We start from the raw sequence: 13,758 nt of genomic DNA, 5'->3' as shown, positions 1-13,758 counted from the left end.
AAACAACCAGACATCTATCGCAGAGGCCAATAGTATTTCTGTTTTATGGTTTATAACATTGACATAAAGGGGAATCAATGTTCCATACGTGACTTAAGGCATAAGGAACCCCAACAACAAAAACAACAACAACAAAAAACCTTGTGTTGTAGTTGCATATGCCCTTATGTTAGGTTGAACAATTCAACTGTTAGTCATGATGAAGTCATGGCGAGGTTAATTATTAAATTAATTCATGCACTATGAACCCATTGACTTATATTTTTATGAAATCCTCCAAAACTTGAAAGAGTCCCCAAACTATTTATTATACTGTAACCCAATTTATCCATATTTCATATATTCTAAAATGGCATGGGGTGGTATATATCATTTACATCTTCGTAAGCATTTTATCCTGCAAAAATGATTGTCCATCTTTCTTTGAGTCCAGCGGTGATGTTCACAACCTCACGACAACATACGCTGCTCAATTACAACTCCTGATCTTTCGCACTTAGTTCAGTCCATTTTTCTGTAAGGTACAGAGGGATTCGCATATGGAACAAATATATACAAATTTCCACCCGGTCAACAACACAGAACAGTTTGAAATCCAAACTCAGAATATGTTTGAAAAAACAAACCTAATATAAAATTCCTCATCTCACCCCCCCCCCCCCCCCTCGGGTCGTGTCCGTCCCTCATTCAGCTCGGGTCCTCTACCAGAGGCCAGGAAGCTTGAGGGTTCCGCGCAGTATCCTTGCTGTTCCCAGCACTGCACATTTCTGGACTGAGATGTCTGATGTTGTTCCCGGGATGTGTTGCGACCACTCATCCAGTTTGGGGGTCACTGCCCCGAGTGCTCCGACCACCTCAGTCACGACTGTCACCTTTACCTTCCAGGCTCTCTCCAGCTCCTCTCTGAGCCCTTGGTATTTCTCGAGTTTCTCGTGTTCCTTCTTCCTGATGTTTCCATCACTTGCGACCGCTACATCCACTAAAACGGCTACTCTGCCCTTTATCTATGATCACGATATCTGGTTGGTTCGCCATTACCATCTTGTCAGTCTGGATCTGGAAGTCCCACAGGATCTTTCCCTCATTCTCCACCACCTTCGGTGGTGTTTCCCATTTTGACCTTGAGGTTTCCAGTCCATACTCCGCATAGATGTTTCAGTAGACTATGCCAGCCACCTGGTTATGGTGTTCCATGTAGGCTTTCCCTGCCAGCATCTTACACCCTGTAGTTATGTGTTGGATCGTCTCAGGTGCCTCTTTGCACAAACTACACCTTGGGTCTTGTCTGGTGTGGTATATCGGGGCCTCAATGGCTCTGGTGCTCAGGGCCTGCTCCTGAGCAGCCAGGATGAGTGCCTCTGTGCTGCCCTTCAGGCCAGCCCTTTCTAGCCACTGATAGGACTTCTTGAGATCGGCCACTTTAGTTATGGTCCGGTGGTACATCCCGTGTAGGGGTTTGTCCTCCCATGATGGTCCCTCTTCCAGCGCCTCATCTTCTGTTCCCCCATTGTCTGAGACATTCTCTGAGTACGTCATCCGTTGGTGCCTTCTCCTTGATGTATTCATGAAGCTTGCATGTTCCATCCTGGACAGTGGCTCTCACACTCACTAGTCCCCGGCCTCCTTCCTTTCGGCTTGCGTACAGTCTCAAATCTGCTGGATTTGGGATGGAACCCTCCATACATGGTTAGAAACTTTTGGGTCTTAACGTCCGGGGTCTGAATCTCTTCCTTTGGCCACCTTATTATTTCTGCAGGGTATCTGATCACCTGCAGGGCATAGCTGTTTATTGCCAGGGTCTTATTCTTGCCATTGAGCTGGCTTCTTAGGACTTGCCTCACTCGCTGGAGGTATTTGGCTGTAGCCACTTTCCTTGTTGCCAGTTCGAGGTTGCCATTGGCTTGTGGTATACCGAGGTACTTGTAGCTGTCCTCAATGTCTGCTATTGTTCCTTTTTGATGATTGTCCATCTTTCTTTGAGTCCAGCGGTGATGTTCACAACCTCACGACAACATACGCTGCTCAATTACAACTCCTGATCTTTCGCACTTAGTTCAGTCCATTTTTCTGTAAGGTACAGAGGGATTCGCATATGGAACAAATATATACAAATTTCGGTGGTATCTGATCACCGGCAGGGCATAGCTGTTTATTGCCCGGGTCTTATTCTTGCCATTGAGCTGGCTTCTTAGGACTTGCCTCACTCGCTGGAGGTATTTGGCTGTAGCCACTTTCCTTGTTGCCAGTTCGAGGTTGCCATTGGCTTGTGGTATACCGAGGTACTTGTAGCTGACCTCAATGTCTGCTATTGTTCCTTCAGGGAGTGAGACCCCTTCAGTGCGGACTACCTTTCCTCTCTTAGTCACCATCCGACTACATTTCTCAAGCCCGAATTACATCCCGATGTCGCTGCTGTAGATCCTGGTTGTGTGGATCAGGGAGTCCATGTCCCTTTCGCTCTTAGCTTACAGCTTTATGTCATCCATGTAGAGGAGGTGATTGATTGTAGCTCCATTTCTGAGGTAGTATCCATAGCCTGTCTTGGTGATTACTTGGCTTGGCGGGTTCAGTCCTATGCAGAACAGCAGTAGGGAGAGTGCATCACCTTGGTCTATGCCACATTTGATGGACACTTGGGTAAGTGCCTTGCCATTGGCTTCAAGTGTGGTTTTCCACATCCTCATCAAGTTCGCAACGAAGGCTCTTAGGGTCCTGTTCACCTTATACAACTCCAAGCATTCAGTGATCCGTGTATGTGGCATCGAGTCATAGGCTTTCTTGTAATCAATCCAGGCTGTGCACAGGTTAGTACGTCGGGACCTGCAGTCTTGTGCGACTGTTCTGTCAACCAGGAGCTGATGTTTGGCTCCTCTGGTATCTCTACCAATGCCCTTCTGTGCTTCGCTCATGTATTGATCCATGTGTCCAATTATCTTAGCCGCAATGATGCCTGACATGAGCTTCCATGTTGTGGAGAGACAGATTATTGTCCGATAGTTGGATGGGACTGCACCCTTTGAGGGATCCTTCATGATCAGGATCGTTCGCCCTTCGGTTAGCCATCCTGGGTGAGTCCCATCCCTCAGCAGCTGGTTCATTTGTGCTGCTAGGCGCTCATGGAGTGCTGTGAGTTTCTTTAGGCAGTAGGTGTGGACCATGTCCGGGCCTGGTGCTGTCCAGTTCTTCATATCTGAGACTCTTTCCTGTATGTCTGCCACTGTTATGGTAACTGGGATCTGTTCAGGGAGTTTGCTGTGCTCCTCTCTCAGGGTCACCAGCCATTTTGCACTGCTGTTATGTATAACTTCCTTTTCCAATATGCCTTTCCAGTACTTTCAGTTTCCAGTCTTGGTGGGTCAGCCCTGTTAGGACCCTGCCACTGAGCGTACACTTTCGCAGGTTGTGTTGCGAACAGCCTGTTTATTCGTCTGGCCTCATTCTCTTTCGTGTACCGCTTTAGGCGGCTGGACACTGTCTTGGAGCCTTTGTTTTGCAGTTTCGAGTGCTTCAGGTATGGTCATCTGGATGTAGCTCTCGGGTATCGGCCTTTTCATCACACCTCTCTGGGCCTCCGTCAATTGACTCACATCTTTCCGAGCCACCTTGATTTTAGCCTCCAACCGTCTTTTCCATGGTGGGTAACGTATCTCATGGCTTCCATGGTTGCGCTTATAGCCAAGCATCTCAAGGATCACTGATGCTGAAGCGTATATCAGCTCATTGGTTTCCGTGATCGTTACGGTAGGGATCGCCCTCAGTGCTGCATTCACAGTTTCCATGAGACTTTCAGGTGGTACTTCACATAGCCGTTGTAATCAGTTTCTAGGTTGCCCAGCTTTCATTCTCGCCATGATCTTAGCTTTCAGGTCAGTTGCTGCCTCGCTCAGCATTTCATTCATTGGGTCTGGCCTCCCCAACTCATCATCTGCATTCATTGGGGCTTGCCTCCCAATCTCTGGTATGACCTCCTCCTCTGAGCTGGCAGCTTGGGGCCCTTCACCATGGAACCTGCGTTGTACCTCATCAATCTCAAGTTGTGACACCAGTTGCCGTTTGTGGATGTTGGAACACTGAGCTACTAGTTGTTTCGTGGTCAACCGTAACTGTGGGTTTCGAAGTAACCATTTATCCCACATTATCTCCATGTAACCCCTCTGACTAGGGTTGCTTGAGTAGTAGCATTCCAACAGAGCCATGTTATCACATCTCGCCCATCTCCGGTTTGTTCCAGTAGCCCATTTTTCATCAAGGTGCTCTGGTTCCCCAGCACCTGACGCAGACCTTGTTTGGCCGGGCGACGTCTGAGCCGGCATGTCATTCATTTTATTGTCTCTCATCATTGTATGAGGTAGGCATTAGCGTGAAGGATCTTGCCCAAGGACCCACACTGGATGGTGTTATGTGCTCATTTTTTGCCCCAAGCGGGATTCGAACCACCGTCTCCCGTATGCCATACCGATGCCTTTCCAACTGACAGAATACTAATATAGATTTAATTTGCGATCGCTTATACAAGGTATTTATGCACATGATTGACTCCATAAACAACATTATTTATTGAGTTGCAAAAGTTTCACTTTCAAAATAAAAGAGAAGTTAAATTCATTTCACAACTTAGTTGAAGTAAGACTGACACGGTTCGATCGGGTCATCAGTATGTAAATGCCGTACCAGAAGGATATTGTTGTGAGAAAAGAATATGTCTCCCTTTCCATCAAATCTAATTTAGTCTCGTATCATCACTCCCTTCCTTTTTTTCAACACGAACAAGCAAAAATATATTCTATAGATACAGATAGGCGGTCGATATGAAAAGGTGCATCGCTATTGTCCTTTTCCTCATGAATACATATTTTTTTGATTAAGTTCATCTTTGATATTTAAAGTCAGTCAGACGAACCGCCTGGCGGGGTATTTTCTCTTGTGACATTCTACTTGAATGCCCCATTGCTTTATCTTCTTTATGAGAAAACCAATAATTTTTACATACCAAGTCAGAAGCTTTGTGAGCATCCTTGAGCAAACTGTGTTCAAATCAGTGCATTTATTTTAAAGTACTTTTATGTTTACTGAGGTTTGAGCACAGCTCATTTGATTGTTTTTTTAATGGACTTGAAGCTCTTATTTAAAATATGGCCCTGATTTTCAGTGGATCCTCCATAGCCGAATGTCATCGTTTTGGTGAGGCTTGTTGATTTTCACCCATCCAGCCATCCAACCTTTTTTTGTGTCGGTTTAGGGTGTCCCCCGCCTACTGCCCGGTGGCGGCTGGGATAGGCTCCAGCATCCCCCGCGACCCGAGTGAGGATTAAGCGGTTCGGAAAATGGATGGATGGATGTTCTCATTCGGGTTGTGGATGAGCTGTTGTGATTTGCCAGCTGACTTTGAGTGAGAGGCAGGGTAGACTCTGCACGTGCTGGCCATTTAATCCTAAGGTTTATACGGACAAACAACCGTTCACACTCACAAATTACAAACAGAAGGCTCGGAGCTGAGAGTTAGGGTCTGGGCTGCCTGGTTGACATTAGAGTTGTTCAAATTTCAATAACTGGAAATATTTGAGCTCAGTAACATATACATCAGCACTCTGAAATTCGAGTTCTATCGTTATCATGACAAGTTTCCTCTTTGTAATTTCTTCTCTTCTGCTCCGGTAGCATCACACACCTGCCAAAACAAGAGACATAAGTGGATTGGCCTTCTTTCCTCGGATGGTGAGGATGTTGCCTATCCAAATACAGGCTGGAGAGGATGAACAGTTCCTTTGAAGGTTTTATTTGCAGAATAATCTGGACATATTTATATCATCAATAGGGCTGTACTGAAACTATGGTGTTACATTGAGACTTCAGTTTCTCCTAAACCAATACAAGACTATCAGATTGCTTCAAGGTCACACCTGGTTATACTGCGGGGATGAGAAAGTTATACAGGCTAGATTAAATATGGGCAGAAGACACACTTCATTATACTGCGAGCATGAGAAAGTTATACAGGCTAAACTAGATATGGGCAATATACTGTATTTTGACATTTGGCTCCACTGTATTATTTCACACACGTGGACATAAGATGAAGAAACATGTGCGCAGATATTAACAATTGGCCCTTCCATTGTCATATGTCCGTATGTGTATGTTTGTTTTCTTGCGTGGGTGGTTGTTATTCCTTCATCCATTCATCCATTTTCTGAAGCGCTTATCTTCACTAGGGTCGTGGGTGTGCCGGAGCCTATCCCAGCTGTCACTGGGCGGAAGGCGGAGTAGACCCTGACCTGGTCGCCAGCCAATTGCAGTGATTGTTATATAAATACATTGCATTTATAGTCTCATTGCATTCAGCATGGGCGGCCCGGTAGTCCAGTGGTTAGCACGTCGGCTTCACAGTGCAGAGGTACCGGGTTCGAATCCAGCTCCGGCCTCCCTGTGTGGAGTTTGCATGTTCTCCCCGGGCCTGCGTGGGTTTTCTCCGGGTGCTCCGGTTTCCTCCCACATTCCAAAAACATGCGTGGCAGGCTGATTGAACACTCTAAAATTGTCCCTAGGTGTGAGTGTGAGTGCGAATGGTTGTTCGTTTCTGTGTGCCCTGCGATTGGCTGGCAACCGATTCAGGGTGTCCCCCGCCTACTGCCCGACGACAGCTGGGATGGGCTCCAGCACCCACCGCGACCCTAGTGAGGATCAAGCGGCTCGGAAGATGAATGAATGAATGAATGAATGAATGAATGAATGAATGAATGAATGCATTCAGCATCGTTTGTTCGACTACAACTGAAGCAATTTCAATGTCTGTGATTGAAAGCATTGTTTCTATTGCAGCACAGCGATCACCACTATTCTCACACAATTTATGATACATATTCATCTATCTGTTCCTTATCTCATCCCATCCGGTGCATTACGAATAACTATTCTGTGTAGCATAGAACCAGCCGGATTAAAAATAAAAGAAAGTAAAAACCACCAGAGCATATTCATTCATTCATTCATAATTCACCAGAGCATAATTACTCACAAAACTTGAACACATTAACTTCTTTTTCCTGAAAACTGTTCATCCAAAGACACTATTGGGCTTCACATTTGCATTCCCTTTAGTTGGTTTCCCCGTGATATCCATCCATGGCTTGCGTACAGTAAATGTTGCGCATATTTTAGCAAAAACAAAAGCAATGAACAAACGTGTTCGATTTGAAGTGTTTATATTGAGCGCAAAGTCGAAATGAAAAGCAGAGATTGGATGAAGTGCATTTCAAAGCCTTCAAGGCAATTGTGGGATGTGAAAAATCGCTGACATAAAAGCACCCATGATGTGTAGCGCTGTGAATGGAGCAAGCACGCAGAAACAATTGTCTAGACTCAAATGGTCTTTTAATGAACCGGCTGCCGGAATGCATCTGTGTAATGATCACATGCTTACAGCGCTTTTCTTTACCTGAGCTTTGTGCACTATGTCTTATTGACTAGATGGAAGTGCTTCCTTCAGGGGTGGCCTTCTGTCCCCCGAGCTTTTGCGATTTTTCTCTCTTGTGAGTTTACATGGGGCAGCCTGGCGGTCGAGTGGTTAGCGCGTCGAACTCACAGTGCAGAGGTACCAGGATTAATTCCAGCCTGCGTGGGTTTTCTCCGGGTACTCCGGTTTCCTCCAACATTCCAAAAACATGCATGGCAGGCTGATTGAACACTCTAAATTGTCCCTAAGTGTGAGTGTGAGCATGGATGTCTTTTCATTTCTGTGTGCCCTGCGATTGGCTGGCAACCGGTTCAGGGTGTCCCCTGCCTCCTGCCCGAAAACAGCTGGGATAGGCTCCAGGATCGCAAAATAGATGGATCGATGGATGGTGAGTTTGCACTCCACAAGGACGCTTGCCAAAATAATCAAAGCGCAGAGTGGACCCCACCAGCTTGAAGATAAAAACAGTTTTGAAGTATTGTCTGCACATTGGAAGTAGAAATAATTGGTTGTGGGGTGAGATTGGTTCGATTTCACTCTGAGCTTTGTTTGGTGAATTGATGACTCTCCATTTTTCATACTGTATGTGGGAATGTAATTGTGAGTGGTTCTGTCTTTATGTGGCCGGTGAATGACTGGTGACCAGTTTGGGGTATCCATTGGCTATTGCCAAGAAACAGCTCCAACTTACCCTCAACCTTAATGAGGACAAGTGTTGGAAGTGTAAAATAAAATTCACAGTTAGGGTGATGAAATGATTACAGGCAGCCAAAGAAGAAGCAAAACACTTTTGGTCCAAGGATGGGATGAAAGCTCTATTTTGTTTGAAATTGTTCACCCAATGCACACAAATCTTTCCTGAAGAAATGACTTTGGTTTATTATTTAAGTTTGTCCTTCGGAGCGCATTGGAAACTTTGAACATTCCTCCCGGGAATATGTCTGGCAGGTTGTCAAGAATGCATCATTGATTCGTTGTTCCCGTCAGCATGACGTCTTGTCTCATAAAGATATAAAATCAGGGTCTGATTTTGAAATTGTATCAAAGAGCTCACCCCTGCTTTTTACCTATAAAGGAGAACAACCGATGTCAATTAATCAGACTGACTGCTGTGGTGGAAGTCCCACTGGCCTTGGGCTTCTTCCCAGCCTCATAGGGCAGCGCTTTCCGGAATGTGTTTTCAAGCCACATGCACTCACTATTCTGTTTCCTACTTGTCATATATTTTCAAAAGCCACTCACATGAAAATACTTTGGAAACCAAACCTTAAAAAGCATTTCCATAACTCATTCACTCCCAAAGACGTTTTTAAACCTCTTTTCAGACTTGGTCCAGAATTGGCTGGTACTGAATGAGATAACCATTTTAATGGTAAATGGTCATTCACTCGTACCTACTGCCGGACACCATTGATGCATCGTGAAACATTGCATCCAAACTACTTTGACAAGTACAATTGATCCAAAAAGTAACTGAATTAAAATGGAATCGGGTGAATGAAGCTTGTTACTGCGAGCAATCTGGTCACACGAGCTTGTATACAGCATTCTGTGCATCTGCTGTCTGTAATCTCGCCTGTCTTGCAGAAATTGATTCCCAGTGCAAATGACTGTAATGTATTACCACAACATCAGGGGAAATTATTATTATGAAATAACCTGGTATTTTAGTTCCGACATGTACTTTAGTTCGAAATTCTTCATCACTGCAGTCAATAGGGGCTGCGAGCCGTACTGCAACATCCACAACGTTAGCAAAGAGTAGACGTGCTTTTTGACCCATGTCAAGATTTGTATCCAACAAGAGTACAAGAGTGACTGAAAGAGTTACAATTAGCACTGAAACCGGAATGAGCTTCAATCTTAATGCATTCATTCATTCATTCATTCATCTTCCGAACCACTTGATCCTCACTAGGGTCACGGGGGGTGCTGGAGCCTATCCCAGCTGTCTTTGGGCAGTAGGCGGTGGACACCCTGAATCGGTTGCCAGCCAATCACAGGGCACACAGAGACGAACAACCATCCAAGCTCACACTCACACCTAGGGACAATTTAGAGTGTTCAATCAGCCTGCCATGCATATTTTTGGAATGTGGGAGGAAACTGGAGCACCCGGAGAAAACCCACGCAGGCCCGGGGAGAACATGCAAACTCCACACAGGGAGGCCGGAGCTGGACTCGAACCCGGTACCTCTGCACTGTGAAGCCGACGTGCTAACCACTGGGCTACCGGGCCGCCGCAATCTTAATGCAGGTAATTTAATATGATATAAAGAGACAGACAGCATGTTTTAAGCGCAGCCCTTGCTACATCACCTTTGTCTATCGAACACTGGTAATTAATGCCTGACAGGCTGTGTGTGAGCAGCTTTTTAACAGCTCGTGCAGTCACACTTGTAATTAGCTCGGTGTCATTTCCTCAATAAAGTGTGACATAACGTGCTAAAGGTAAACACCTCCATCTATTAGACATGTTCATTTGCAAAGTTGAAACAACTCATGGGTGAAAATGCTGTGTGCAGCACAGTGTGTACTGTATGGACCGCAGCAAGCGTTTTATCCTTTCAAACTTTAAAAATGAAATCCAAAAGCTTAACGCCGATAATGTGGCCTCATACATTAATCACGGATTGTAAAATAGACATCATACGCATGTGGAAAAGTTCCATAGTTTGTGTCTTGTCAGACAGACAGATGGGTAAACAGATGGTGATGAGGAGCACAAATCGCAATCGGCGTACCATCGCTTTCCAGGCGTATGCTTAATATGACAATTAACATGTATGCTTCGACAACGGGCTGCTATTTCTCGACATTTCAGGCAGTGATCATGTCAAATGGTATTAAATTAAAAAAAAGGAAATTTGCATGTATAATCCTACGAATTGTTTAAACAGTCGCCACTTTCATAACCGGTCATTTTCTTTTTAAATGTAAATCTTAAATTTCCTTTTGTGTGTTTGTATATCCCTTTGAGTGTTCATTCATCATTCACATTGACAAATGGCATATATTTTCAGTCCGAGCGCCTAGGAAGGACAAAACAACACAACAGAAAAATAATATAAAATAATAAAAAGTATGAAAAAATTGACTTTCCAAAGAAAAAAAAATCCTGTTGGAAGAAGTGCAACTGATGTGGGTATATACTCGTCGATCATTTCAGTAAATGGCATGCTGATGTGATCACAAAAAAAACTTGCGTAAACAAACCACTCATGTGGTTGATATACAGTGCTATCCTAATAGGCCATGAAAAACTGTGCCTCCATTGACTAACAGAAACCAACAGCAAACAGCAAAATGAGATTTAGTAGCAGTGCATTGACAAAGAACAGCAATAAGGAAGGAAATAGAAGCGGTCCGAGAAGTGAACCCTGGGGGATCTCACATTTAAAAGTCACAGAACAGCCAAATCTGAAAACGGGATAAAACTTTTCCCTAACTAGAGCATCTCTATTTTTATTTGTTTCGAGGCAATTAACTCGAGTCAAAATGAAGTGATGTGACAGTTTGATGTCAGCGCAAAAAACAAAGGGATACATGTGTGAAACTTATTCAGTAATAAACTGGTTGAAAATGACTAAATGATGCGTCTGGAAGGGTTAAGATGAGGTGTAGATGACCTCCTCTCCTGACTGTAAAGCTTCTGGCACCAAAAGCTACCCTACATGGAGGTTTACAATGAAGACGTAGTTGATAGAATGAGTTTAAGTGAATTTACTCATGCATGTATGCACACTCAGTAGAGTGCAGCAATGTTCCTGTCACCAGAATCTTCAGTGTCCATGCGCCAGGATTGTATGTGGTGATAACATGTGACATAGGTTTTCCTTGACACTTTCAATTTCAGCCTGCTCATGTTATGCGGGGGTGATACATGTTAATAAATAACGATGAGGAAAAAGAAGCCTGTATCATTTCACAGAGTAATGCCCCACATATTGAAGTATGTACTGCATTTATTCCATTGTTTGAAAAAGTCCTACTATTTTTGGAGGGAAAAAACAATTTGCGGGACAAATAAAGGATATCTTAATCTTAAAAAACCCAAACCTGCCAAACTCATTTCAGGTCTTATGGCCTTTGACAAGAGAATACATTTTCTGGAAAGGGTGTGAAAATCCATAAAATATGGTCCCCAAAATCACTAGGCCAAGACAAGATTTTCACAGAAGTGTAAGATGAAAATCAGCCATATGAATTCTGCATGATATCTAAAAAAATGTATTTTATTGTATTTTTTCATCCTTGAAGCCACCAGGGTGGGTATGTATCTAACTTGGGTGTGGAGTGATTGGATTAGGGGGGTACTACAAAACTAAACATGGTATTGAAAATTTACATTTTAATTACTTGTAAACGAATAATTGGGTTTTGTGGGTAAATGCAGGCTGTTTTTAACAAGGCTGTTCGGAGAGGGGCGGCCCGAGTGGGTCGAGTGGGTTCGATTCCAGCTACGGCCTCCCCCTGTGTGGCATGTTCTCCCCGTGCCTGCGTGGGTTTTCTCCGGGTACGCCGGTTTCTTCCCACATTCCAAAAACATGCATGGCAGGCGGATTGAACACTCCAAATTGTCCCGAGGTGTGAGTGTGAGCGTGGATGTTGGTTCATCTCTGTGTGCCCTGCGATTGGCTGGCAACCGGTTCAGGGTGTCTCCTGCCTACTGCCCGAAGACAGCTGGGATAGGCTCCAGCACACCTTTGTGAGATAAAGCGGATCGAAAAATGGATGGATGGATGTTTGGAGATGTCAGTCGACTGTAATTACTGAATCTTTATGTATCCTTTGGACTGAATGCATGCTTTCAATTAAGCTAAAAGACATTTGTGTACTTCTGCAACTTACTAAAGTACTGTATCACAAATGTATCTAAAAATCTAATACGTGATTGTTTTAATTCGAGTACTCGGATCCTGCATCATCTCAATCTGTTTGTGAGAAGTCGAGCTGACTTACTTATCTAAGACACGGTGTGGTTAAAAAATGATCATCGTGCCATTGGGAGGTGACTAATACCACCCCTCAATTTTTCAACATTTTTTATGGCCACGGGGTATGAGGATTCCTTTTAGATGCTGGTTCCCATAATTAAGTGGGGCTTGACTCAGACCAAATGTTGAAAAAGATATGTACGTTCCATGAATTAACGGCAACGCTGTTGACCAAAATCTTCCATCCATCATTGACGGTACCCAAACCGCTTCTCCTCTCAGGGGTCAGCAGCCCATCTCGAGAATAAAAGAAATTCAACATGAGTGAGATCTATAATCTGTACAACTCAATGAAAAAAAGAAAAAAAAACACTTTAACCTGGCTGCATAAATATGTGCACCCTCGCTCACACTGCACCTATGCAGATCTGGTTTATATTTCAGTCATTTTGGATTATGACACATCTTGATGTGTCAATATTTGCCCAATGCTTCTTTGCAGAAACACTATACAAATAAGAAAGATTATGAGGGAATCTCATGTGCAGAGCTCTCTTCAGATCATACCAGAAATATTTGATTGAACTGTTCATAAATTCTCCCACCTTGACAAAGGTTCCATTCCCAGCTAACGAAAAACATTTCATTCTATGGTGATTACATCTTCACAGACGTGCAGAAATATTTTACTCCGCATTTGTAACACGTAAGATCAATTTGTGAGACTGTCATTGATTGCTAATTGAATATTTGTATCTGAAAAAGTAGAATTTTCAGATTTTCTATTTGATGATGATCTATTTGATTTCTCAAATAGATCACCATTTAAATTTTATATTGTGTATCACAGAAATGAAAAAAAAGTTGTTTTTATCAGTGAAGGGAATTAAAACATGTTAATTTGGCCTCAGCCATGACGTGGCAGCAAATAACGCAGCCTGTCCGCCGGTCAATATAGGTGATCATATTTCTGGCAGCCTTTTTGCACAACAATGAGGTCAATTTACCGGAATTTATGGACCCACTGGGACAATTATTGATGATGTGTTGGAGTGCAGTGAGAGCAAAATGAGCTCGAATTTCAACTGGGCAAGGTGAACTTTTTTGTTTCATTCTTGTCTTGTCATTTCCTATTTATTACCTCTGCCAAGTCATTCGAGTGCAACGCGATTGAAGCTGCGTTTTGTTGTTGTTGTTGTTTATTTGTATCAGAAAAAAACATCTAACATTACTGAAAAGACCAAAGAAAAAACTTTGGAAGTGGCTGTCATGGGGCAAGGAAATAAATAAATCATTTAAGCGCAGATGAGAGATGCTTTTTAATGTTGTGCATCGATTATCAATCGGTCCATAGTTTCGATGCTTGAT

The 13,758-nt window shown here is 43.6% G+C and overlaps 2 protein-coding genes across 5 annotated transcripts in view; one reads left to right on the top strand and one right to left on the bottom strand.

Moving 5' to 3' along the window:
- The window catches only part of LOC127599143 (MAM domain-containing glycosylphosphatidylinositol anchor protein 1), a 178,670-nt gene that overhangs the window by 74,867 nt on the left and 90,045 nt on the right, over positions 1–13,758 (top strand). The window lies entirely within an intron of this gene.
- On the bottom strand, positions 1,788–4,451 carry LOC127599192 (uncharacterized). Its single transcript, XM_052062942.1, has 2 exons — positions 2,295–4,451; positions 1,788–1,931 (listed from the first exon to the last, which is right to left on the bottom strand). The coding sequence occupies exon 1, from the start codon at positions 3,186–3,188 to the stop codon at positions 2,466–2,468; it is 723 nt and encodes a 240-aa protein (XP_051918902.1). The 5' UTR covers positions 3,189–4,451; the 3' UTR covers positions 1,788–1,931; positions 2,295–2,465.

This window comes from Hippocampus zosterae, chromosome 4 (genome assembly GCF_025434085.1).
Source record: "Hippocampus zosterae strain Florida chromosome 4, ASM2543408v3, whole genome shotgun sequence".
Lineage (NCBI taxonomy): Eukaryota > Metazoa > Chordata > Actinopteri > Syngnathiformes > Syngnathidae > Hippocampus > Hippocampus zosterae.
The sequence above is the reverse complement of the archived record's forward strand: the minus strand, read 5'-3'. Positions and strand labels throughout refer to the sequence as shown.

Excerpts from the sequence above, each read along its gene's own strand:
- LOC127599192 (XM_052062942.1), bottom strand. The coding sequence starts at position 3,188 with ATGAAGAACTGGACAGCACCAGGCCCGGACATGGTCCACACCTACTGC.